The sequence below is a fragment of the Rhinolophus hipposideros genome (genome assembly GCF_964194185.1).
Source record: "Rhinolophus hipposideros genome assembly, chromosome: 3".
Classification (NCBI taxonomy): Eukaryota; Metazoa; Chordata; class Mammalia; order Chiroptera; family Rhinolophidae; genus Rhinolophus; species Rhinolophus hipposideros.
In genome coordinates, this window is record NC_138049.1 from 98,753,475 (window position 1) to 98,781,335 (window position 27,861).

At 46.3% G+C, this 27,861-nt stretch overlaps 1 protein-coding gene across 2 annotated transcripts in view; it reads left to right on the top strand.

Moving 5' to 3' along the window:
• LRFN2 (leucine rich repeat and fibronectin type III domain containing 2) overlaps window positions 1-27,861 on the top strand; it is a 191,649-nt gene that overhangs the window by 126,742 nt on the left and 37,046 nt on the right. The window contains exons 1-2 of one of the 2 annotated variants that reach the window (XM_081045277.1): window positions 5,651-5,728; window positions 14,528-15,952. In XM_081045277.1, coding sequence (XP_080901403.1) covers window positions 14,553-15,952 — 1,400 coding nt within the window. In that variant the 5' untranslated portion in view covers window positions 5,651-5,728; window positions 14,528-14,552. Of the gene's footprint in view, window positions 1-5,650; window positions 5,729-14,527; window positions 15,953-27,861 lie in introns of those variants that run through there. The other variant, XM_081045276.1, reaches the window with a different exon arrangement.

Here is a 27,861-nt window from a genome sequence, read left to right on the forward strand (position 1 = left end):
GGACCCAAGATCTCGACAGTATCTACAAAGTTCTCTGAGGGCCCAACCGGGCGAGTGGTCACCTATAAGAGGGCGAGTCTGGGAAGTCACCTAAATCCCTCTCTGAGCCTGACTTGTCTCATCTGTAAACTAGGGATAATTATCACACACCTTAGGGTGAGAGGATAAAAGCAATAAAGCATAAAATGTTACCATCAGTTGATGGTCATGACAATGTCATCTATGTAATGAAGAACAGGAATTGCTGAAGCCAAATTCAAGTCTTTCTTGCCTTCTGAGAAGTTCACAGAAAAATACAGGTTTGAGGACAAACTTTTTAAGATCAATCTCAGCTCCCCAGTTAGTTCAAATGGAAGAAAATACAACAGACAGTGACAACTGTCCTTATGGTGATGCTAAAAGGTAGTCAAATTTGGGGAAAGAACAGAGACTGGGGTGAGGCTCACTCCTGAGTCTACAGTTAACATCAGAGCAACTTTAAAGCTAATTAACAGCCATACTTATATGGGGGAAACTGAGGCACAGGGTGGGGCCATGCTTAACCTGAGATTAACGAGAAGGCCAGAAGGCTGTTACCCCTTGCTATAGAAAGTATAAATATGTTCATGAAGAATTACTATCATGACTTTGTTACAGGGAGTCCCATTCTGAGGGGAGACACAGCCCCTGCTTCTCAGTTTGTTCCAGTTTGAGGAGGGAGGCAGGGCAGATATTGCTTCTGTCATTGTCCCCTATCCTCCCTGTCCCTTTGTGCTGCTTTGTCTGTCTTGCCTTTAAGACAGGCAAGTGGGAAGAGACTGCAGTCTCCCATAGGATAGAAGGGAAACTATTTTTTCGGACTCTGTATGGAGCCCAGTACAGCTGATGCTCAATACATATTTCTAGCTGCTCATGATTTAGCACAATAAAGACACACAACCTAAGTGACAGAAACCTACTGAACAGAGAACATAGCAGCTGTACGGGTGGGGTCATTGGCTGTAAGGACAGGCTGGAGAAAGAGTTACTAAAAAGCCTTGTAAAGATCACAGAGGAGGAACGGGGGAGCCTTTTCTGTGGCCTCCATAGCAGGTGACCAGAAAGTAGCCTGCGCAGAGTTTCATTATGACTTTCATGGGACTGAGGCACTTTTGCCTTCAAAGCCTCCTTCCTTCACTGAAAAACAAAAATAAAATAAATAAAATAAAATTGTCTCTGGTCTCTGGCCACCTTTCTCCCACCCAGGCCTAGAGACATCCTTCACCCAAATTACCTCCACACCTAACCCAGGAATCAGAGCAGCCAGGTAGGATGAAGATTCAATTATTGCTCCTGTATCTTAGCTGTACTTGCATTAGCTCCTGTCCATCCACCTACAATAACGAAATTTCTGAAACTAGTGGCCGAGGTCTCCTGGGGGTGCTGAGTTCAAGAAGATGTTTTATATTTTAGCTTTTTATTTCAGTGGTAATCTAACATCTGTTCTTTACCAAAGCTCCCCTTTGAGAACAGCCAATGGCGACCTAAAGACAATCCACAGAATAGGAATCATCATGGGTGACACTGTTTTGAGGTTTCACTATATGTCCAACCCTGCTTAAATGTTTTATGTGGAGTGGCCCGGTTAATCTTCACAACTCTATGAGATAATCCAATTTGACAGGTGAGGAAACCCAAGTACTGAGAGGTCAAGCAGCTTACCCAAGATTGCACAGCTAGTGAGTGGTAGAGCCAGGACTCAAGTGCAGGCAAACCTGTCACCCACGAGGGGGCTGGACTCGAGTCCATGTGCTCACCACTAGCCACCAGCCTGTAATGAAGCTTCTTAAGAATGTACTTCCCAAACTGGGGACTTCAAAAGGGTCTTCTTTAACAACGTTTCTAATTCTAGTATGTGTCTGTAATTACCCAACTTTGTTAGATACACTTTGAATCTTTGGTCTTCTGGAATGTGCTGGGTAACACCACCACTCCTAGATGCTGAAATCCTACCATCTATTATTCAAGGCCACAATTAGCGCCACCTCCTCCAAGAAGTGTCCCATTGCCCTAGTTAGGAACAAAGCCTTCTGAAGGATTCCCATAGCATTTTGCCACTTTCTTTTCTCTCTACTTTGAGGATAGGGCTGTCCGTGAGGAGGTAGGGCATACCTGGGCTGGGACTCCAGCTCTGCCGTTTGCTTTACGTCACTGAACCAAGTTACATACACTTTATGAGCCTCAACTTGTCCACCTACAAAATGGGCAAGCAGTATTTCACTATCAAATGGTTTCAAAGAGATAACATATGTAAAGTGCTGCAGACTTTTCCCTCCTCTTCTGAGTTGCGGTATCTAAATCCGTGTTTGTAAGTGCCTCCCAAGAAGGGGGGAGATGGCCCATATGTTCTGTTCATCCTGCATGCCCACATGGATCAGGTGCTCAGCAGAAGCCTGACTGCATGGTTGAATCTTTGCTGTTGAGTCAAGTGTGTCCCCTGTCTGTGGGGGTGGGGGTGGGGGTAGAGGGCCATTGGAGGGAGGGATTGACTACAATGTTCTAGATCTCAATTCCAGACAAAGTGTCCAGAGAGGACACCAAAGGAGAAAAGCAGGAGAGGATGAAAAAGATAAGCAGCAGCAGGGGGAAGCAGGGAAGAATGGAAGATTATGGAGGGAAAAGGGGACAGGAGGGAAAAGGAAGAGGTAAAGAGATGGGAGAGGTGAGTCTGCAAACTGAAAAGGAAAAAGAGAAGCTCTATGAGGTTCAGACTTGAGGGCAGAGAGGGAGACAGGGAGACAGCCAGGTCTTCCATTTCCTGCACTTGAGGGGCTGGGAGTGGGCAGGGGGTGACTAGGACACTCAGGTCTTTTGGCTCTTCATTGCTCCCCACCCGAATTTCACCAAACTGGGGCTGGAAATGGACTTGAATAGATGAGTTCCCCCCAACCCCTTCCCACACATTGCCCAAATGAGGAAACTGAGGCACAAGGAGGAGAAGTGGCTCTCTGAGGTCCAGGGCAGGGCCAGAGTGGGGACCCAGGTGACAGAACACTCCTGTGTCATGCTCTTCTTACTGTATCAGGTTAGAGGTGGAAGCCAGGATGCTCACATTCCAACATGAAGAAAGACAATATTAGGAATTCAGAGAGCAAATTTCAGGGTAATGGAGCCTGGTGTTTGCAATAAAAATTTAAATGTGCTGTCCTGGTGGCAACAGCGACTTTTATCTGATCAGCCTGTCAGCGGTTAAGAAGACTGGGTTGTGTAAATGGCAAAACCAAATTGAATTCATATTTACTGCCCTTGAGTCTGTGGGGTTTATTGTTTCCAGTGGATTAATCTCTCACTCCTCTTCCTCCTTTTTCCTTCTCTCCCTCCTTTTCCTCCTTTTTCTTTCTCTTTTCTTTTTTTTTAATACTTCCAAGTGATTTTATTATCCAACAACTCATTGGGAAAGTTGACCAGAAAGAAAAGCACTCTCTCTTTGTGGTTATTTTCCATTTGTTCCTCCAAGTAAACACTTAGCCTTTATCCACCCTGCCCCGTGCCCCAGGAGACTGGCCTGTATGGACAGCTTCCTGCAGGCTCCCTTGCCCTCTGGCTTCCTGGGCTTAGCCTCTAAGAGGCCCCAGCAGAATAAGAGAGAGGTTCCTATTGCTTTGGCCTGTCCTTTCCATCCATCTACTAAGGGCCACGACTTGTGTCAAGCATGTCTTCTCCCATAGCTATAACCTTGCTTGGGTTCCCGAAACTGCCCTCTGCCTTTGTCCCTTTAGACCTAGGGATGAAAGAGAGAGGCTCCCCTCCGCTGCTAGGCGCTGGGTGCTGTACCACCCTGCCTAGGTTCCCCTAACCCTGCCCACACCTCTGTAAATTATCTCTTCTCTAAACTTCCTTCCGATACCCCTTCTATTCCATCATCTGTTTCCTCTCAAGACACTGATAATGTCTCTCTATCCCTCCCAGGACACTGAAGGCACAGGCCGGGGTCCTTGTTTCATTTGCTTTGAACAAAATGGGAGAAAACCGCATGGCCAGAAGCTAGACCTGATCCACCAGGTTGTGTTTGTAGTGTGTGCAGGGGGATAGAGATGGTGTGCTGGCCTAGCACCCCTGACACCCAAAGGACCAGACAGTCCTGCCCCACCTCTGTTGTTACTGCTGTAGTGGCCACCTTGCTGGGTCATGTGAGATGGGATAGCCTATGGTGGGACCCCACCAACAGGCCTTTTCCCTACTGTGGCTTTTCCCCAGGACGTGTCTGTTAACAGAATTTGTGGACGCTGTAAAACAATGAAGCCAGGCCCAACTGAAAGTCCTGTTGCTTTGTGTGTCACAGCAAGTCTAAGTTAGCTAACCGTGAGGATTCTGTTTCCCAGACCAAGAATAGGCCAGACCTTGGAGGGACAGCTCGAAAATCTTTGCCTGTAACTGTGTTCCCCATCACAGCACCTCCTCCCTGCCCCATCCACAAGCAGGAAAGCTGAAACAAGAAAATTAACTCCCATCAAGAAGCCAGTTTAAAAAAAAAAAAGAAGTCAATTGATGAATTGAGTCTTTCCTATTAGAATCCCAAAGAGGCCCTGTGACTCTGAGAAACCAAGCGATCCTCCAGCTACATCAGTATGTACTATTTCTATTTCCTCTGCCTTGGAATTTTCCAGTCTTTGTTGAGAGGATGAAACTCCAGAACATAACATTGGATGGTAGTTGAAGATTTTCATAATAAAATGTTGTAAAATGTAAAAAACAAAACAACAAAAAAGAAGCCAGTTTTATTTCTAAATTCTTTTTGTTTTAATCATCCAAAGCATTATCAGGAGCCAAGATTAAATATACCAAGCTTGATGTCATACTGAACACGTAATAATAGGGCAGAGGAACAACCCCAGAGTTGTCCTTCTCAAGTAGCCTGTGAGCCTTCATGATGCTCCCCCAGGGGCTGTCCCTGCTGAGGCCCCTCTGTGGACTCATGGGGAAGATCTGTTTCAGGGAAGCCTGGCCCTACCATGGGCACTCAAGAGTGTGGTGAGGAGAAGAGCTTGTGAGGGAAGCAGAAGGGTACTGTTACTATTAGATTCAGATCCCAGAGGTAGAACTGTGGGCAGATGCTTGGGATATAGAGACTAGACACATCCCTGTCCTCAGGGAGCCCCAGTCTGAGGGGAGACACAGCGCTGCCCTCAGGGAGTCCAAGTCGGCTGAGGGATATCTAACCCCTAGGACTAGCAACCTTCAGGTCTGATATCTTGAGATGTTCAGATGTTGCCCCATAATTATGTCCTCCAGCCCAAAAGAACTTGAATGCTATCTAGCTGTTGCCTACCCTATAGCCTGGATGGCTTGATGAAGAAAAGCCAATTTTAATTTTAGCCTGAGCCAAACATAATGAGGAGAGTAAATCATAGAGTGAACATTCCCCAGCCAAATGCAAATGAGTTCTGGATTATCTGCCGCTTTGAATTATCCACCCCACTGCTCCCTTCATTAGCCAAGTCCTAGAGAGGACCTACACTGAGGCTGCTCCCTTGAGTGTGGGGGCTAGGGAAAGGCCAAGGGTGCTTGGGGCGGGGGGTGAGCCCGTGAAGCTGAGGGTGCTCTGTGAGTTAGAGCAGGGGAGGATGAAAGGGTTAAACATGGCCAGGGCTGGGTCCTTGGATCTGAATCTGCTGGGGAAGACCCTAGGGAAGGGAGAAAGGAGGAGAAAGGCCCTGGCGACTGCAAATGCATCCCTGTGGATTCACATTCTCTACATCCTGCCTCTGAGGTAAGAAGGGAGTGGTCCTTCTAGGTTCCTAAAGCTGGGTCCTTGCTTGAGGCTTCAGGTGGTGGAATCTAAACGATGTTTGTAATGGGGGGTGGGGGAGATTTTAGACAAAGAGTGTTGAAAGTCATGACTGAATTAAAGCAAAAAAATCTCTCTGTATTGAACCAGAGGCCCCCCCCCCCCACTCACACCTGAGGGCTGGCGTGGAGACTGACAGGCAGGACAAGGGAGCAGCCCAAGGCCTAACTGCTGCCGAGCTGCCAGCCCTGTGGGCTGTCTCTGTCCCTTAAGCAGGGGCAGATCACAGGCCGCCATGGAGATTAATGCACCTGCAGTTGACAACACGGCAGCAAAACAGCATTTGTTTTCATCAAAGCTGAACAAACAAGCTAGCCTGCTCCCTTCCTCACACGCCCGAAATTCATCAGCAGCCCCACTGCCACCCAGGCCCCCATTCGTAACATGAGGCCCTCCCTTCACCCACACAGCCTTCCATTCACACAAACACACTCACTCACTCACTCACTCACTCACTCACTTACTCACCTCCATTCAGGCGACACCCCCTCACACACAGGCAGATTCAGTGAGACACCTGTTTCCTCTCTCTCTCTCTCTCTCTCTCTCTCTCTCTCTCTCTCTCTCTCTCTCACACACACACACACACACACACACACACACACACACACACACACGCACACCTCTCCATTCACGTTCCCACCTCCAGATTCACACTCCACACCCACCCAGACACGGGCTTCCCTCATTCACGCACAAGCATTCATTCACACACCGGCTCACAGGTATCTCACAACGAAAGAGGGCTAGCACTCCACAGCCCTGGTCGTGAGTACGTTGAGTAGAAGACATTTGCCATTCAACCATTACTGCCAATCATTAGTAATAGTGTGTGAACTAAGTGTGGGAAATGAGGTCTCCTTCCTTCATTAACTCGCTAGTTTTTGTTAGTCATTGACGAGAATGTGCATGGTTTTCATATCATTTTTTATTTTTATGTATCTGACATTTCCACAGTAGCCCAGGCTCAGTTGATACCATATATAATGAGAGTTATAATTAAGAAGTGTGCCTCGGGCTGGATTCCCTAGGAGTGGACCTGAAACAAGAATTTGAGTGTAAGTGTCTTATTTGGCTGGTGATGGCAGGACCTGCAGGAAGAGGAGTGGGAGTGGAGACCAGGAAGGGAAGGCAGCCGACACAGAGTGTGTTAAGAGCAGGGGACTTTGAAGGGCCATTGGGGGTCAGTGCCACTGGGGATCTCCAGGAGATGTACAGAGCGTGTCTCAGCGTTATCCCACCCAAGGGGTGAGGAGGCTGAGGTGTTTATCCTCCATTCCCCTCACTAGCATTGTTTGGGGGCTGCTCACTGGGGCATGATTTCTCTAGCAGGCCTGCCCTGCCCCACACAAGCGCGAGCACACTCTTGCAGCAAGTCAGCTTGTACCGGGTGTCAAAGTTGCCAAAGGGCATGACTGCTCATTCTCTCATCAACTATGTCCCAAATGCGTCCTGGGTGCCTGATCTGTGGTAGGTACTGGGCTTCTTCTTGGGAATCAGAGACAGAAAATAATACAGTCCTTGCCAAGAAGGGGTTCCCAGGTGAAAGGGGTAGAAGACAGGAAAACACATTATTACCGTAGCAACACAATAAAAGCTATCATGGCACAATAAAAGCTATCATGGAAGCGTTAACACAAAGGCGTAATGCTGTCATCCAGAACAGAGAGGAAGCTTCTGAGCTTAAGCTTAATAACTTACTTAAGATAACAACTGCTTATCTTGCACAATAGAAGTTTAAACAGAGCCTAAATGGTGTTATTCTACCTTTTTGATGTTTTAGACATTATATCCTCTTTCTTTCCTGTTACATGTGCTATCTAAGACCACTCTTTTTAGCTAGTTCATGTAGAAGTTTCGGGATTCCGGATGTAGCCCCTGTCTCCATGGCTTTGTTTGGGGACCACACATAGAATGTTTTTGCCCATCTTGTGCGGGCTTCTTCCTGCAATCACAAAGCTAGGACTTTCTGAGGGCAGTGGCTCCCTTGGGGATTTGGCATTTTTTTTTTTTTTGCAGTCTCTTTTTCTATCTTTCTTTGTCTTTCTCTCTTCCAAATGGAAGCTGTGATTTCAGCATCAGAACAGGAGCTGCCTGAGGTCCAAGGCTATGCCTCCTCTGTCAGACTGGGAACTCTGTGGTCAGAGGCTGTCTCAGCAGTATCAGAGAGGGCGTTTGGGAAATCAGCTCCGATGCTAACGTATTTGTCTTACCTTTAGAAGATGCCTCTGACTGTTACTTCCTGAGGGTCTGGGAGGCAGAGGCGCTGAATTTGGGGCAGGGCAGAGCTGGAAGCTCACACCAGAACAGCACACGGGGGCTGGGTGCGGGCCTCCCCCTGGCAACTCCTAGACCAGAAAAGCAGCCCCATCAGTCCGGGTCTAGAAGTCAATTTCCTTTCCCCATCCTCTTGCTCCAGAGCCTGTCCCTCCAAGGCTCCCTGTGAGTGGTGTGATTTATAGGGAGCAGCAAGTGCTCTGAGAGGGCAAGTCTGCAAAGAAGGCACAGGCGGCTGCCTTTCCTAGCAGATCCTAACTCCTCCCTCTCTAATTAATTCACACTTTCCCAGCCCCAAGCATCCTGGAGGGGCTTTTTTACCTGAAGCAGAGACAGGCATCTTACTTGATTTACAGGCTCCAGGGGCGGGTGGCTGCTTGGCTGGTTGCTAAGGTATCTTTTAAATGGAAATCAGGGTGGAGAGATATCACATATATCTTGCCAGCCATCTGCTAAATGTTGCCTCTTCTGTCTGGAACAGCTCTGAGGTGGTTTTGACAGGAAGGCACAGGCTGGGGACTGGGGGAGGGGGGAAGAAAGTCTGGTCTCATCCTTGAGTGAAGGAATAGAAATTTTCCATTTCTGCCACAATGTCCATTGGTTTCCCACATTCTGTCCTCATCTTTCTTTTTTCCCTTTTGTTTTAAATATAAAATTCCATCTGTTGACTCTGATTACAAACCATCAGCCTGTTTCCACAACTCTATATATTGCCAGTATATTTAAGTATGTGAATGCATGTGTGTGTGCATACATGGATTCCTATAGGTGTCTGTATGCGTGCGCACCCTCACGTGAGTGACTCACCACCATCAGGGCCTGACAGGTGGGCCTTTCTGAGCCAATTAGGCCTCTGCTTCTGAGAAAACCAGTGTTCTTTCCAGGCTCATGCCCAAGAAGGAAACACAAGTGTCCAAATTTAGTCGAACAGCTGGGCCTTCACTGGTTACTAAGCAATCCCATAGTGGAGGCAGCAGGTTTCTCCATCTACACCAGGCACGTGGAAGCCTCGGGAGGGGCCTCCTCTACTCTGAGGATGGTCTGGAGCCAGAAAAATCCTCAGTTTAAGTCGTGGTTCTTCTCAGCGGAGCTGGGAGAGTTTGGGCAGGCCCCGACCTCTTGGGACCTCACTTCCCAGTGCTTTAAATGGGGATAAAATACTCAGGACTACAAGGTATGGTAGGGCAGGTTGTTCACTGCACAAGGTTGTTTAGTTAAGGGCTGTATGAACACCCAGCAAGTCACCCCTTTCTACTTGCTCAATTGCACCTAATGGACTAGTGGCAGCACTCACCTGGCAGAGTTGTGAAGATAGCGTGAAGAAACCGAGGAAGGGAAGAGACACTGTTCCTCCCTGGGTGAACTCCCAGAGACGGAGATGGGTGCTGATCCTCTTGGGCACTGCAGCTCCAAGGGAGAGGGTTTCGCTTCTTCTCCCAGCTCCTCTCTTTCTGCCACTCCGGGCAATTCCCTCTACTCTTCCCATCCCATCCCTCCCTCCCCCCGCATCCTGAGCAGACAGGCTCTAGCTCCTCTGCGGAAGGATTCCTCCTCTGAAGGCTGATTCTGACATTTAATATCATACCCACTTCACGGTCTCACTTCTGATCCCCACATAGCTCTCTCAGCTTCGCCCACAAATAATCCCGTGGCCTCTCCTGCCCCCTGTCGTCTGCTTCTTTGTTCCTGATACCAGCCCTCTCCTCCTAATCTCCACCTCTCCTTGCTCCCCTCCACCACCTACTACCATTCAAGTTGCTTACTGGACTATGTGGCTCCTTCCATCATTGTTCTAGTTCCTGTTCAAAAGAGAGAGCTCCCTATGCATGAATTATGAGTATCGACCCAGGCCCTCACCTCTGTCCCAACTTGGGGTTTAAGCTGCTTTTTGTTTGACTGCGAGACTAATATATTAAGTAACAGTTCTTGGAATACAATTTTAATTAAGATTCCATAGTCACTTCTCTGTCAGTAATCTTCCATGCTGCTTATTTAAAACATATTTACCCAGCTCTATTATGTCACAGATTTGAATTCGTTAGACATTTGTTAATCCTCCACAAACTTTTTTATAAAATGGGATTTGTTTAGCATGACTTACAAGGACAATACTTTTTGAAACAATGGGCCCTGGCAGAGTGTGCTTCCCAACGTGTCTGGGTCTTCCTTGCTGGCTGCCTGTGCATGGCAGGCGACAGCCCTGAGGATTCAAAGGCCCAGATGACGCTGTAGGGCAGGGCACACTGTCCATATTGCGCCAATGCAGCTCATACCGGGCAGCCTCCCAGGACACAGAGCAGGGTCGGGAAGGATGGAGAGAGGACCTGGGGGGAAGGAATCCAGCACTGGTCATCAACAGCCAGCCTCGGCCCTGGACACAGATGTACCTGACAAGTATTGCCATTATCCTTGTGTGCCATGATGTGAAATGTTGGGAAGCACTGCTTAGCCTTAGAACACTGCAGCGTTTACAGACAAGAACACATACGGAGGACCCCTTTCTCATGGCGCCATAGACTTTCAGAAGACTACCCTGCCTCTCCTACTACACACACACACACACACACACACACACACACGTACATCACACACGCAGCCACCTCCAGCTTAAACAGTGAGGTACATGCTTGGGCATTCTGTCCCTGTGTCCCGAGTGGGTAGAAAGGATACCACTCACCTCGACTCGAGCAGATGCAGGGGCCAGAGAAATATGGCCTCCTTGACTCTCCTGCCACGGCGACTCATGCTGGAACACACAGCTGATGGTTGGCAGATGATGCTTTGAAGCTTCTGCTGAGACCAGGCCACTCTGTAAAGCTGGTTTTCTCAGCTGATCAGCCAGTGTTTCTACAGTACCCACAACCTCAGCACCAATGCCAGAAACTGACTTTTCTCAGCACTGTATTTGATTCATTCATTCAATTGATATTTATTAGGCACTTATATGAGTCAGGTATTGGGTACGGGGGATACTGTGATGGGTGGACAAGACAGGTAAGTTTCTGCCTTTTGGAGTTTACAGTTTAGGAAGACAGACAGGTAAGTAATTAAAGAATTATAATTAAAATTGTGATGATTGATATGTAGAGCAAGTACAAGGGGCTAAGAGATAAATAGCACGAGGGCCTGATTTGATGTAGGTTTTGGAGAAGCTTCCTCGAGTAGGTAGTATTTAAACTGAGACCTGGAGATAGAAAAGGAGCTTGGCCAGGCGGGAGTGGAGGTGGGGGAAAGCCAGGGAGAAACGAGCATGTAGGAAGTGCTGGAGGATGACCAAGCATGGCATTTATAAGGTTGAATACAGCTGGGACAGGAAGAGCAAAGGGGAAGAGAGAGAAACAAGATAAACTGCGGTAGTGGGCAGGAGCAGCTCTTGCAAAGACTTGTTCTTGTGCTAGAAAATAAAAAGAGCGTCAATGCAGATGGAGAAGATTCCTGTTTGTTTTACCAGGCCCCAGTGAAATGGGGACCTACAGGCCAGAACACACTGGGCATGGAGAAGGTGGCAGGTAGAAAGCTTCCACGTGTAGATGCCTCTGGGATGCATGTGCCTGGTGGGGCCTGGGTCAGGGTGGGCTGGTACCCCTCAGGTTGGAGATTGGTAAGAGCAGGGACGGGCAGGGTAGACGGCTGCTCATGGGAGTCCAGAGCGGAGCTGTTGGAATTAGAAATATTGGCAAAGGCTTTTAATGAACGTGACCATAATTAAGATGATGAAAAGAAAGGGAAAAAAAAAAATCTCCAAGAACAGAAGTCAGCAAAATTTTCCTGTGCAGGGCAAAATAGGAAATATTTTAGGCTTTGCTGACCACATTGTATCTGCTGGAACTCTTCACCTCTGCATGAAAAAAAATAAAAATAAAAAAGCCATAGACAATATGTAAATGAATGAGCATGGCCGTGTTCTAATAAAACTTTATTTAAAAAATCAGATGGCAGGCAGGAATCAGCCCTGGAGCCATAGTTAGCCAAAATCTGCCCTAATAGTTCTGTCCAATAACGTAGCCAATAGCCACACATGGCTAATGAGCACTTGAAATGTATTCTGAGTGTTAAATACACATCCGATTTTGAAGACTTGGTACCAGTGAAAGAATGGTAAGCACCTCATTAACAACTGTTGGTATTGATTACATGTCAAACTCATATTTTGGATATAGTGGGTTACATAAAATATATTACCAAAATTGATTTCACCTGTATCTTTTTACTTTTTAAAAAATATGGCCACTGGAAAATTTAAAATTACATTTATGGGTAGTATTATATTTCATTGGACAGCGCTGCCTAGAAACAACACTCTCTCCAGATGAAATACAAGGTTAAGTCTCTGGCCCTGAAGGCTCTCAGGTGGGAGATTTACCCTTAAAGAGACACAGTAATGGAATTCAAATCGTCACAATAAAGTAGTACCTGATTGGAATGGGTTTTTAAATTTACTATATAGGTTTTTAAATTTACAATATACCTTTGTTTTATTAGCTATTTTTCTGTCTGCCTATGTGCTCCCCATACTGGGAGTTATAGAGCTCTGCTTCCTCAAGATATTAATAGTTGTTGCTCAGAAAAAGTAGTAGTAGCTTTACCTAAAACAAAAGAAAGGGAGGAATGCAGAATGAAACATCAATCCAGTTTCTGTACCACTGCAGAATTTCTCACCCCTTCCGAACTTGCTAATGTTTATAGAGCTTTTGTCAAAGTGAGGGAGAGTCGGCAGCCCTTCTCCAACTCACTGGCCTGAGAAGCTTTTCTTGCAGAACTCTAAATAGCACTCCTAGAAGGCAATGTGAGAGCTGTTGGTCGGCATGATGCTATACAAGGAGAGTGCATAATTTTCTAACGTCCAACCCAATTGATGTAATTTTTAGTACTGCATAAATACAGCCACAGACAGTAACATATGGAATAGTGAGAAAACTGTCAGATTTGGAGGCACAAAGACCTGAACCAAAGTCCTGTGCTTTCCTCTTCTAGAAATTTGTTCATGCAAAAACACCTACTATGTGTCAGGAAGTGCTTTAGACTTGGAGAATATAGTGGTGAGTGAAAACAAGTTCCAACCTCTTGGGACTTTGTTGCCAGTGCAGAGAACAAACAAAAGGATATAAAGTGGAGCGCAGGGAATATAGTCAATGATATTGTAATAACTATATATCATGTCAGATGGGTACTAGACTTATCAGGGGGATCATTTCACAAATACTAATGTCTAATCACTATGTTGTACACCTGAAACTAATATAATATTGTATGTCAACTGTAATGGAAAGATAAATTTAAAAGACAAGATAAAATAAAATGTTAAAGAGAGAAACAATAAACAAGACAAGTACGTAAAATACCCGGAGTGCCAAAAATATGTATACACATGACTTGTATTCATCTTTTGTTATCAATACATATTGAGTCTTACAATTTTAATACAGTGTTTTCCTTTCTTAAAATCTATGTACAATTTTTTTTTGGTACCCTCTGTTTATACAGTAAGTTAGATAGTGATAAATTTCAAGGAGAAAATACAAAGCAGGGAGGAGGGGAATGCATAGTCCAGGTGGGTCTGGGTAAGAAGGTGACTTTTGAATAAAGACCCGAAGGAGGCCAGCAGGCCCGGATAAGTCCTCCTATATCCACATAGGTAAGCCCTTCTCTGTGAAGGGTGTTCCTGAAGCCCAGATGTGATGATGTATTTGAAATTCCAGGCAGGGGACCCAGCACACACTAAGTGCTCAGAAGCAGCTCAGGTCCCACCACCTTCTTTTCTTCCCTGAACTCCCAAAGATGCATATACTATGTGGATTCTCTGTGGTGAAGAATTTATGCAAAGCCAGTTCCCCACTCACCCTGGTGTCTCGCAGGGCCAGCTCTCTCCTTGTCCCTATTCTTATTCTTAAGGAATGCTGGTCCAATTTAATTTCATGCTTAGTCTAAACCAATTAAGAAGGTAAAACTGCTTCAAATACAGTCATAACACACTTTTCAAATCCAATGATCATAAATGAACCACTGGTATGCAATTATCCATCCTTCCATCCTTCTGTCCATCCGTCCATCCATCTGTCAGTCCATACGTCCGTCCAACAAGTATGTACTGAGCACCTACTGTATTCCAGGAACTGTGCTAGATGCAAGGGATATAGCAGTTACCAAGACAGACAAAAGGACCTGCCCTCCCCAAGCTGACATTCTAGTGGGGGAGGAAGGAAAAAGTCCACGAGCACAATTCGTAAGCCAATTAAAAGGCCTGTTAGAAGGTGATAAGAGCTAAGGAAAAAAGAAAAAGTAGAACTGCATTAGAGGGATCGGTAGGAAGGATTATACCTTGCACGAGCAGATGTCCTTTCCTGCTGCTGTCCTGGGCGAGGGGGGTAGTGTGAGGGAGGAAGCTCTGGGCAAGGGCGGTAGGAAGCCAACTCCTGACCGTGACCTTGTGTCCCTCCCTTCCAGGCACCGAGGCCTGAGTGACCAGACCATGGAGACCCTGCTTGGTGGCCTGCTGGCGTTTGGCATGGCGTTTGCCGTGGTCGATGCCTGCCCCAAGTACTGTGTCTGCCAGAACCTGTCTGAGTCTCTGGGGACCCTATGCCCCTCCAAGGGGCTGCTCTTCGTGCCGCCTGACATCGACCGGCGGACAGTGGAGCTGCGTCTGGGCGGCAACTTCATCATCCACATCGGCCGCCAGGACTTTGCCAACATGACTGGGCTGGTGGACCTGACCTTGTCCAGAAACACCATCAGCCACATCCAGCCCTTCTCCTTCCTGGATCTGGAGAGCCTCCGCTCCCTGCATCTCGACAGCAACCGGCTGCCCAGCCTTGGGGAGGACACCCTACGTGGCCTGGTCAACCTGCAGCACCTCATTGTCAACAACAACCAGCTGGGGGGCATCGCTGACGAGGCCTTCGAGGATTTCCTCCTGACGCTGGAGGACCTGGATCTCTCCTACAACAACCTCCACGGCCTGCCCTGGGGCTCCGTGCGGCGCATGGTCAACCTGCACCAGCTGAGCCTGGACCACAACCTGCTGGACCACATCGCAGAGGGCACCTTTGCTGACCTGCAGAAATTGGCCCGCCTGGACCTCACCTCCAACCGGCTGCAGAAGCTGCCCCCAGACCCCATCTTTGCCCGCTCCCAGGCCTCCGCTCTGACTGCCACGCCCTTTGCTCCACCCTTGTCCTTCAGTTTTGGAGGGAACCCGCTGCATTGCAATTGTGAGCTTCTCTGGCTGCGGAGGCTTGAACGGGATGACGACCAGGAGACGTGTGGCTCCCCGGGGGGCCTCAAGGGCCGCTACTTCTGGCATGTGCGCGAGGAGGAGTTTGTGTGCGAGCCGCCTCTCATCACCCAGCACACGCACAAGCTGCTGGTTCTGGAGGGCCAGGCGGCCATGCTCAAGTGCAAGGCCATCGGGGACCCCAGCCCCCTCATCCACTGGGTGGCCCCGGATGACCGCCTGGTCGGGAACTCCTCAAGGACTGCCGTGTACGACAATGGCACTCTGGACATCCTCATCACCACGTCTCAGGACAGCGGTGCCTTCACCTGCATTGCCGCCAATGCTGCGGGCGAGGCCACAGCCACGGTGGAGGTGTCCATCGTCCAGCTGCCACACCTCAGCAATAGCACCAGCCGCGCCGCACCCCCCAAGTCACGCCTCTCAGACATCACTGGCTCCAGCAAGACCAGCCGGGGAGGGGGGGGCAGCGGCGGTGGGGAACCTCCCAAAAGCCCCCCAGAACGGGCTGTGCTTGTGTCCGATGTGACCACTACCTCAGCCCTGGTCAAGTGGTCGGTCAGCAAGTCAGCCCCCCGGGTGAAGATGTACCAGCTGCAGTACAACTGCTCTGACGATGAGGTACTGATTTACAGGTGAGCCCAGGCTGCGGCAAAGGCAGGGAGGGTCTGGCTGGGGAAGGAGGAGGTGACGGGAGGGCTTTGAGCTGTTCCCACCTAAACTCCTCCTCCCCGAAGATACCTGTGGGGATTCCCTGGCAAAGGGTGCCATTCACACAGGTAAGAGGGGAGTAAAAGAACATCAACTACAAGTTGAAGAAGAGAGGAACCCACGTGGGCAGCCCGAGGAGATGTGTGTGTGTAGGAGGACCATGGCCCTAGGGGCATGTGGTAGGGGGTCATATGGGTATAAGCCTCCAAACTTCCTGTTTGAAACCACAGATGGAGGTCAGGCAAGAACAACAAGTGGGACTTTTGGCCAAAGCATCTGACTCCTCCAAGGAGGAGTGAATCTGGACCTTTACCTGGAGTCGGATGCAGTCGTGGTTAAGGCTTGAGGTCAGGAAGAGTAGAATTCAGATTATGACTTGGCTACTTGCTAGTCATGTAATTCTCCTGGGCAGCCTCAGTGTTCCTCATCTGGAAAATGGGGGTAATCCATATGTAACTTAGTCTGGACACTTGGTTGCCGGTAATTGAACCCAAGTCAAACTAGCTTAAAAAAGAAAAAGGGATAACATGCTGACTTGTGAATTGAAAACTCAGTGACCCACTTCAGGCTCAGCTAGATCAAAAACCCCCACAAACATCCTGCATTCTCAGAGTTTCTTATCTTCCCTAAATTCCACTTTCTTCTGGGTTGGCTTTACCCAAGGCAGCCTCTTTCCTTTGAGCAGCCCTAGAGGAAAAAGAGGGTCCCTTTCCCAGTTTGTCTCACTGAAGTCCTGGATGAGCTCCAGTTAAGCTAGAGCAGGTCCCAGTGAGCCCCTGTGGTATGAGGTGGGGTCATCCTGCCCACCTGCTCTGACCTGTCTGGCTGCCAGTTTCCTCATCTGGAAATGGACACAATGTTGCTGACCTTGTAAATGTGCTGTGAGGATCTAGGGGGCATTTTCTAGGCCTGGTAGGAAGGGAGTTTAAGACTGAAAAACTGCAGCAGAATTGCCAAAATCATTCAGAGGGAGGGAGGAGCTCACAAAGTGATGGATACAGGCCAGAGGGCTAAGAGGTCTGACCGCAGACGAGTTCCTGTCTCAGGTAGCCTTGGTTTGCGTTACACCGAGGGACATGGCCCAGAATCTTAACGTGCTAGGAACACATGGTTGCTTTTGAAATCCTGTATCATTCCTTTCACATGTAAAACAATTATTCTGCGAAGGGGTCCTGTAGGCTTCACCAGACACCGGAAGGGCGCATGGTCAAGAATCCTTGATTTGTCACTGAGGTTTCTTCCAGCTGTGACCTCCCGAGTTGATGAGTCTCTGGATGGAAAGGTGTGGGGCGAAGAACACGTAAGGAAGGCATTTACTCACCAAATGAGTCCATGAGACTTCGGGTAGAGCCACAGAAGTTCCCTTACCTGGCTTGCACTTACCTGGAATTCCCTTTACTTGGCTGGTCTGGAGAAGAACTTCTTTTTTCAGGATGTAGAGAAAGCACCATTAGAACTTAATATATGCATATATACATATAGGTATAGATATATAATGAAAGGTAAACATACATATGTGCGTTTTTCTAATTATAAAATTAATAAATAGTCTTTGTAGCTAATTTGGGACATAGAGAAAAATGACAAAGAGGGAAATAAAAATTACTTGTAATCCCACCACTCAAAATTAACCTCTCCATATTATTTCAATTCAGAACAATATTTATGATCAGTCTAGTGTGTATGTTTGTTTCTTAATTCCTTCCACTCAACATTATAGCTTGCTTCGTTCCCAAGGAGTTAAAGTATTTTTTCACTTGACGGTACCATAATTTGTTTAACCAATTTTTTTATTGTTGGACATTTAGGTTGTTTAGCATTTTTTAATATTAAAAGTAAGGCCGTGATGACTATCTCCGTACATAAATATATTTGTGCAGCTTCAATGATTTCCTTAGCATATTTTCCTAGGGATTGAATAACTGTTTAATGAGCAAAGTATGATCTCTGTACGGTGCGTATGAATATTTATTTACCCTCTCACCACTGGCAGCTGACAATGTGCACTCTGACCACAGCTTTGCCAATTATTGAATATATAATTACTTCCATCTTTGCCAATTTTACAGGTAAAAAATGGAGCTTGTTGTTATTTGCATTTCTTTGATAACTTGGGAGACTGACCTTTTAAAACTAAGTATATTTCTTTGCTGTGAATTTATTATATGGTCTTGACTTTGATAAACATAAAGGTGAAAAGCTCCCAGCTCTGAGGCTTGCACAGGCACAGGATAAAGGGAACTGAACTTTGTGAGAGGGGAGTGATGTTGGCAGCACAGTGAGGTTGCCAAAATGGTACGCCTCCCTGGGGGGTCTGGGTCTCAGAAACTCTGGGAGGGGGATGGGAGGGGTGAGGGGTACACTCCTGAAGTCACCCAAGGCAGGAATTCAAATGGCTTTTACTTGGTGATTGAGATCCTGGAGACACTAGGTTTATAAACGTAAATAACATGGAAGCATCAGAAACCTTGGAATCCAAAATAAACGCAGGTAACCATGCTGAGCTCCTCTTAGGGCATCCAGAGGTACTGGAAGAGTTACAGCATGGAAAGCTCTCCAAATAGTGTGGACACACAATAAGTGTTCAGGGAATACTGATTATCGTTATTATTGTTGGTGGGAATGGTAGTAACAATAAGAGTGACAGTAAGACCATTATCTTGTCTTCCATCCTGAAAAAGGAAATGGAAGAGGAAGGTTAAGACGGAGTTCAGTCTTTAAGGAGACATAGCTCCAAAATTTTAGAGAAACAGGTCAAGGTGAGCCTGTCACTGGATAATAGTAACAGTGATTACCAGGCAAGTATTGCCAGCTTACTGTGTGCCTGACATGCAGCTTTACGGGCAGTATCTCATTTAATTCTCCTGGAAATACCAAGAAGTAGAAGAGGCCGAGAGAATTAAACACGTCTCCAAGGTCACCGAGCCAGAAAGAGGCAGGCCTGCCTGGAACCCAGACCTTCTGGCTTCAGCACCTAGACGCAGTCTCTGGAGCTGTATTGTCTGATGTCCTCACAGCCATTCTAGCTTGAGGGAAATAGGAGAGTCAAGGGAAAAAAAAACCTGGAGTTTTAGAAAAGGAATCGTCTCCATAAGAAAGAAAAGACACCCGTGGCTCTCTGATATTCTCAGGCTTTGACAGGAAAGTGTATAAAGGAAGAGAAGAAAGGCCCATATCCAAAGATGAATATTAAAGAGCAGCACACACCATACAGAGAGAGCTAAACTCAGCCAACGAGGACTTTTTAATCTATGTTCAGAACAAGAAGAAAAAAGTGACCATGGTTGGCTGGCTGGGAAGGAGGTTGCCATGAGACTAGAAAAGAGCAGGCAGGCAAAGCCCAGCAATTTTCAATTTGCCTCCACCCTCCCCAGTAAGGAGAGCAATAGCAGCAGGACAGCCAATAGCTTCCGTGACGTTAAGCAAAACTACGTCTAACAAAACCAATTTTACCATAGGCTAGTTGACATAAACAAGAGTTACTATCCTACAGCATCTCATCAACCTTACAACGAAATGGCATGGCTGTTAGAGGACCTGCTGCGAAGGTACAAATCTGCAGTCAGCTTACTTGCACCAGGCAATCTTCTAAGTGCTTCATACATACTAACTCATTTAGTTTTCACAAAACCCTAGGAGGCAAGAACTATACTTATTCCACTTTTCATATAAGAAACTTGCTGGAGGTGTTACACAGGGGTTAAGTAGTAGAGACAGAATCCAGGCAACCCAGGAAGGAGAAGACCAATACTCCTGAGAGGAAACTGAAGCCCAGTAGAGACACATCATGCTTCCACTGCCTGCCGGACATAAATGCTGGTCCCCACTCCCCAGGGGTCACGTGAGGATGAAAGTAACAGTAGATAGACACCAGTTCCCAAGTCTGTGGGAGTGGTCCTGAGACGGCATGAACAGAAAGGGAAGTGCCTACAATGGGAAAAGGGTGGATATTTTACTTTTCAAAGAAGAGACCACACAAAGCATAGAATACTAGACTGGGCCTGGGCATTCCACATTTTAGAAGGGATTTCTCAACAGATGGCTGATTGCCAGGACCCCATGTGGGTTCACAGGGAGCGAACCCTGCCAAACGATTAAGTTGTCTTCAGGAGACACTGTTGACCAGTAGTTCTCAACCTTTTAATCTGCCTCCTTGTCATTTAGGAGGGCAGCACTCCTAGGTGACATTCCTTCTTGCACAGCGATTCTCCACTGGGCTGTGTCCTCACACTTCTCCACCCGGGGAAGTGGACCAGAATCTCTGGGGTGATGGGTATGGAAAACTTCCTAGGACTGTCCATGGGCTGTGACTTATTACCATAAACAGAGTGCATCACAACTGTATAGGGCATTTGACAAAATCTCACACTGTGTTTGGAACAAAATGGAGAAATGGGAATATATTTTCTTATTGACATGGATAATAACACAGAAAACATGTATTCGTTTTGGTTCAAGGACTCAATTGCATGAGTTTAAGGTGGAGAAAATCTGGTTTGAATGGAATTTTGTGTAGCATAGGCTCAGAGTTTTAGTTGAACTCAAAGATGTCATGTCTACAAACTGAGGACGCTGCTAAAAGACTCCAATAGTTTTTGGTTGTGTTAACAGAAGTAAAGTGCTCAGATCATGGGACGTTACGATTCTAATCATTGAAACATTCCAGCTGGTCAGAGCAGAGCTGTAATATGTTTAATATAGAATGGCACAGTCTTGAGAGTCATCTTTACCAACTGCAGTGTATCCAGTGACCAATTGATGAGAATGGGATTCTGGAAGCTTAGGGGAGATGGTAAAAGATTACCTCGGAGATGACAGGACTTAGACAAGAAGTCCCTTAACTTATTCAAAGAACTTATGAGTAGAAGAGAGGAAAGCACATGCGCTTGCACCCACAGGCAAGAAAGTAGGCATTGGCCCCATACCCAAAAAATCCCCACAGCAACAGCTTTACATACCCCTCTCATTTCTCTCCACCTGGCTATGGAATGATCTGGCTTTGTAGCTTTCTCCCTTTCTAGCATGTGCTATTCACGTGTACTCATCTCTGTCCCCTCAGCTTCTAGTAAGTCCTGGCCCACAACAGCTATTGAGTCAACATGTGGTGAAAGGAACAGAATGGAATTGAACATCAGAGCTGCCCAACAGCAGAATAGGTCAGAGCCACCACAAGTAGTGAGCTGCCCGTACCAAAAGGGTTCAGGCAGAATCCAGCGGAGTCTGTGCCAGGGCTGCTGAGTGGGCAGCCTGACTCTAACATGTGACTTGCATGAGCCCAGCCCAGACAGTGTATCACTCTGTTGAAGACGTTTATCATCCCGTGCTGAAGAAGATATTTAGCAGTTGCTAAAACGTACCTGCTTTTACCAGTTGGGGCCACTGTGGCATCTTACCTCCCAGTATTAGGGGTTCCTGAGCCCCAGGGCCTGAGGTCACAGATACGGACCTTGGCAGTGGCTCAGATTATCCAACCAGACCTGGACACAAGTTACTGACAGGGCACCACTGACCCATGCCAAGGTCCCAGAGTAGTACTGGGGAGCTGTGAGCAGGGTCTGAAAATGTCAGGTTCTATTCTACATGCCAGGAAGGGGGCAGCAGCAAGGGTAATCCCAAATCATGTATAACTCGGGATGTGAATTTGGCTGTGAAATAGCGTCTTGCTCTTTTGTCAAATAATTGTCTCCCTAATTATCTAATGGTTCTTCCTGACCTCCCAAGGCATTTACCTTCCCTGAATATAGATGGCTGAGCCCTACAGGCAGGCGCTGGGCACACTGGCCACAGACGGTTCACAGGTGGGGCCTGGCCTATTTCCCATGTGAGTGGGGAGGGCCAACTTTCTCATCCCTTAGCCCCAAATCCTGCCCCTGCAGGAAGTGGCTAGCATTAATGGGGACAGTGTCAGAGGGGGGAGGGGTCAATAAGGAGAAGAGGAAGGGTGCTGAGAGGGGAATCAGAAAGAAGGGTGTCCCTCCCCAAGAAAAGCAGCAGCCCCTCCCAGCTTGGCCTCATCCCTGGTATGACATGGAAAATTAAGTGCCCTGTATGTCATTATTAGTCCAAGTGACATTCACAAACACTTGCCTCCAAGAGTCATCAAGAACATCTGTCACCAGGCTGGCACAGACCCCAGGAGGGCGAGGGGAACAGCAAGCATGCTTCTAACGCACAGTGCGGAATTAGCCAGGATGCAGTCATGTCTTCGTGGGGCTTGTTATGCTGCCATCATCTTCAGGTAGGGGAAGTGAGGCATATGAGAAGAGAGACCCTGAAGGTGGGGGGAGAGAGCAGGCAGTCCATACCCCCCTGCTGTGTCTGCGGGCCCCACTTTCCATATCATATTCTTCCATGATTATCAGACAAGTACCCCACCCTGGAGAGACTAGACTACCCTACTGATGGGGCTGGTGGGCGAACATTTTTTACTATTGCTCCATCTCCCATCTGGGGAAAGGATAAGAGGGCAGATTCAGCCAGTTCCCACCCCATCAGGATCTTGTCAAGCAACACTTCAGTAGAGATCTGCCTTCTCCCCATGAAAATGCAACCCTCTTCATCATGGATTGGCGGGAAATTTACCGATGACCTGGGATCTTGTAGAAATGGGGAGAAACTGGTAGGGACAGGTGTTCCCTAAAAGGAAAGGCCATGCTAGGAACAGGACCTACTACCTATGCAGGGCAGATCCTTTGACTCAGCTGCTTCTCCAGACATCCCAGCTTCTACTGAAAGGGCAGGTGGAGCCTGCACAGGCAGAGGAAGAATAAAGTGTAAAGGAGGAAATTGGGGAGGATGAAGAGGAAAGCTTACCAGCAGTTCCCTGGTTGGAACCAAAATCAAAATCAGCCTGCTCTGGATTTTATTTTTCTAAATATTTTAAAACTTTTCTTAATTTCTTTCATACTGTTTGACTATTGAAACCTAACATTCACAAGTGGGGATGGACAGAACAAATATTATAGCCATTTTATAGATGGTAAAACTAAGTCTCAAATGAATTGAGTAGATTTCCCAAGGTTCCACGAGGTAAACCAAAGATATGGTCTCTCAAGTCTAGGTACCATGCTGGGAGGCACATCTCACTAACACCTCACAGAGTTTTTGCTAAGGCTGTAGACTTGGGTTGAGGGCACCAACCATAATTTCTCTTCCTGGGAAGGATGGGATAAGCCGTTGTAAATCTGATGGGATTTTCTCTCCCAGCTTCCGTTGCTTCCCCCACGTTTTTAAGGTCCAGCAATGTTGGAGCAAAGGGGAACACGGGTGTCAGTGAGAAACTTGGGTCTCACTCAGAAATAGGTCAAGATGAGGATTTGGGGGTTCTAAGCCTCACCAGGTGAGCCATTGTGAAGTGACAGAGTTGTCAGAGGCATCGCAGAGAAAAGTGAGTCTGGAGTCAGAAGTCCAGAGTGGCAGATGCAAATTCAACATAACATGACTTAAACTCATAGGATTTCTATGTCTGTCATGTGAAAGAATTCCAGTGGAAGAGAGTTTAAGTCTAGTTTTCTGGGCAACATGGCCACCAGGGGCCCCACGCCTTCTATCTTTCTGCTCTGCTATCCACAGCACAGTATCTGTCTTTAAGGTTACCTCATGGTGCAAAACGGCTGCTGGAGATCTAGCTATCACACCTCCTTTCTACACAGCAAGAAAGACAAAAAGCAAAAAGGCAAGAGGGAAAAGAGGACGAGATTCTCAGAAGTTCTACCCAATAACTTCTTCTTATACCTAATTGGGCACACTTGTCTGCAAAGGAGGCTGGGACATGTAGTTTTTTTTAAAGCTAGGCACAATGTACTCCCAGTAATACAGAGAAAATAGAGAGACAGCTACCATGTTTCCCCAAAAATAAGACTTAGCCTAACCATCAGCTCTAATGTGTCTTTTAGAACAAAAATTAATATAAGACCCAGTATTACATTACATTATATTATATTATATTATATTATATTATATTATATTATATTATATTATATTACATTGTATTACATTACATTACATTATATTATATTATATTATATTATATTAATTACCGGGTCTTATATTATATTAAAGTAAGACCAAGTCTCATATTAATTTTTGCTCCAAAAGACACATTAGAGCTGATGGTCTGGCTAGGTCTTATTTTCAGGGAAACACGATAGCACCTCCGGAACCTGAGTCTGCACCCCAGCTCCACCATTTACTAGACTTGGAACCATGGGCAAATCAGTTCACTGCTTTTGGGCTCATCTGTAAAGTAGAAACAGATTCCTCCCTGCATATTCCATAGGTTGTCATGTGGACTGAATGAGTTCCGTATTTGAAAGTACATCTTTCATGGTCAACTATGAAGTACTGGATGCGTGTAAGAACTTATTGTTATTGGGAGACTGCCCAGTTTCCCTTTTTGCCCCCCCCCCCCCATTCTTGTCGCTGTTCTCCAGGCTGCCTCTTATGGTTCTATTCTTCAAAGCCTTACTCCAAGAATGTTGTAAACCAGGAAAATGATCTGGGAGAGTTTTACGAGATCAAGGTAGAATGTGAAACCCCTTTTAGAAATTTTTGTAGTTCAATTGGGAATTCTGGAAGACCCAAACAGGTGCATCTCTAACAGTGGAATATCGAAACCCACAGCAAGTCTGTGCATAGGAGAGCCGGTTTTCAGGGATGCCTTCCAAGAGCGTCTCACATCATATCGCTGCCTTCTCATCTTGCCCTCTTTCTCTGCATGAGAAGATAACACCACTCATCTTCACAGCCTTCACAGCATCTGTTCAGAGTTGACTAGTTTCTCTACTTGTCATTTTTCCATCATTCTCCAAAAGCTCTGGCAGGAGAAATCTCCAAGGATAGAAATAATTAGCAGGAATAAAGGGATTAGTGTGCATTGGGTCTGCCTCTCTTCTGAAATGTAGCTTTCCCCCCTCTAGTAAGGGAGAACCAGAAAACCCTTGTCAATTTTATACACATATGTTTTGCTAGTTTGGAGGTGGGGATGGAGATGTTGTTTATTTCACACCAGAAAAATGCCAAAGAGGGTTTACAGAGGGAGGGGCTGGAGGGAGGAGTGCCTAGAACTTGGGAGTCAGAGCTGGTGGTGGCAGCCATCAGAATGATATCAAACAAGTAGATTTTTGATCTGACAAGTAGATTTTCCCAAGCACGTTCACAGCAGCTAGCTCCTTTTAGCCTCAGTACAGCTCTGGGCAGACCGTGGGTGGGCAAGTCATGAAACCCAGTTGTTCTGACCTCAAACACCACCCCAGTGTTTCCCAGCCCTGGTGGCACACTGGAATCCCCTGGAGAGTATCCTCCCTCCAGAAAATCTTGAGTCAGTGTGGAGTGATGGTCTCTGAGGATCAGTGTTTGTAAAGCTCCCCCAGTGAGTCTGACGGGTGTTCAGTGTCATGCGTCATGCCGTTGGGAAATGAGGGGTGTGAGCAGCACTGGTGGGTAGAGCCCCTGAAAGTCCCACAGCGAGGGGTTTCTTCTCTGAATTTCTGGTGAGGGGAGAAGACAGAAGACCTGGGTTCTAGTCCCAGCTCTACCATGCACTAGGCATCTCACCTCTCCCAGACGGTTCCATCTGTAATAGTGAAATAAAAATCCTTTCAAGTGGGGATATCTCCAAAGAGATAAAGTATGGGAGACACTTAGGAAACATAGCATCTTGCACATTTTAGTTGCTGGAGTCATTTTTCTGACCCCTCAGCTGAGCCTGAGGGATTAATACAGGCATGGTTTTATTGCACTTCACTTTATTGTGCTTCACAGATTTTGTGTTTTTTACAAATTGAAGGTTTGTGGCGACCCTGCCTTGAACAAGTCTATCGGCTCCACTTTTCCAACATCATGTTCTCACTTCGTGTCTCTCTGTTACACTTGGTAATTCTCACAATATTTCAAACTTTTCATTATTGCTGTATTTGTTAGGGTGATGTGTGATCCGTGATCTTTGATGTTACTATTGTAATTGTTTTGGGGCATCACTAAATGCACCCATGTAAGGTGGCAAACTTAATCAATAACTGTTGTGTGTGTTATGGTTGCTCCACCAACCGCCGTTTCCCTCATCTCTCTCCTTCTCCTCGGGGCTCCCTATTCCCTGAGACACAGCATTGAAATTAGGGCAGTTAATGACCTGCGATGGCCTCTAAGTGTTCAAGTGAAAGGAAGAGTTGCATGTGTCTGTCTTTAAATCAAAAGTTAGAAATGATTAAGTTTACTGAGGAAGGTATGTCAAAAGCTGAGACAGGCTGAAAGCTAGGCTTCTTACACCAAAGAGTGAGCCAAGTTGTGAATGCAAAGGAAAAGTTTTTGAAGGAAACGAAAGGTGCTATTCCAGTGAATGATCAGAAAGCAAAACAGCCTTATTGCTGACGCGGAGAAGGTTTTAGTAGTCTAGACGGAAGGTCAAACCAGCCACGACATTCTAATTAAGCCAATGCCCAATCCAGAGCAAGGCCCTAACTCTCTTCAATTCTATGAAACCTGAGAGAGGTGAGGAAGGTGCAGAAGAAAAGTCTGAAGCTAGCAGAGGTTAGTTTGTGAAGTTTAAGGAAAGATGCTATCTCCACAACATAAACATGCAAAGTGCTAATGTAGAAGCTGCAGCAAGTTATCTAGAAAATCTAGCTAAGATAATTAATGAAGGTGGCTGCACTAAAAAACCAGATTTTTCAATGTAGACAAAACAGCCTTCTATTGGAAGATGACATCTAGGACTTTCATAGCTAGAGAGAAGTCAATGCCTGGCCTCAAAGTTTCAAAGGACAGGCTGACTCTCTTGTTAGGGGCTAATGCAGCTGGTGACTTTAAGTTGAAGCCAATGCTCATTTACCATTCTGAAAATCCCAGGGCCCATAAGAATTATTCTAAGTTTACTCTATAAAGCCTGTGCTCTAAAATGGAACAAAAAGCCTGGATGACAGCACATGTGTTTACACAATGGTTCACTGAATATTTTAAGCCCACTATTAAGAAATACTGCTCAAAAAAAAAGATTCTTTCCAAAACATTACTGTTTCTTGACAATGCGCCTGGTCACCCCAGAGCTCTGGTGGAGATGTGTAAGAAGATTAACATTGTTTTCATGCCTGCTAACACAGCATCTATTCTGCAGTCCATGAATCAAGGAGTCATTTTGACTTTCAAGTTTTATTATTTAAGAAATACATTTCATAAGGCTATAGGTGCGATAGTGATTCCTCTGATCTATGTGGCAAAGTAAATGGAAAACCTTCTGAAAAGTATTCACCATTCCAGATGCCATTAAGGAAGAACATTTGTGAGTCATGGGAAAAGGTCAAAATATTAACATTAATAGAAGTTCAGAAGAAGTTAATTCCAACTCTCATGGATAACTGAGCGGTCCAAGACTTTAGTGGAGGGAGAAACTGCAGATATGGTGGGAATAGCAAGAGAACTAGAATTAGAAGTGGAGCCTGAAGATGTGACTGAATTGCTACCATCTCATGATAAAATTTTAATGAATGAGGAGTGCTCCTTACGGATGAGCAAAGAGAGTGGTTTCTTGAGATGAAATCTACTTCTGCTGAAGATGCTGTGAAGATTGTTAAAATGACAACCATGGATTTAGGATATTATATAAACTTAGTTTCTAAAGCAGTGGAAAGGTTTGAGAGGATTGACTCCGATTTTGAAAGAACTACTGTGGGTAAAAGGGTATCAAAGCATCTCATGCTACAAAGAAATCATTCATGAAAGCAAGAGTCAGTCAATATGACAAACTTCATTGTTGTTTTAAGAAATTTCCTCAGTCACCCAACCTTCAGCAACCACCACCCTAATCAATCAACAGTCATTAACAATGAGGCAATGCCCT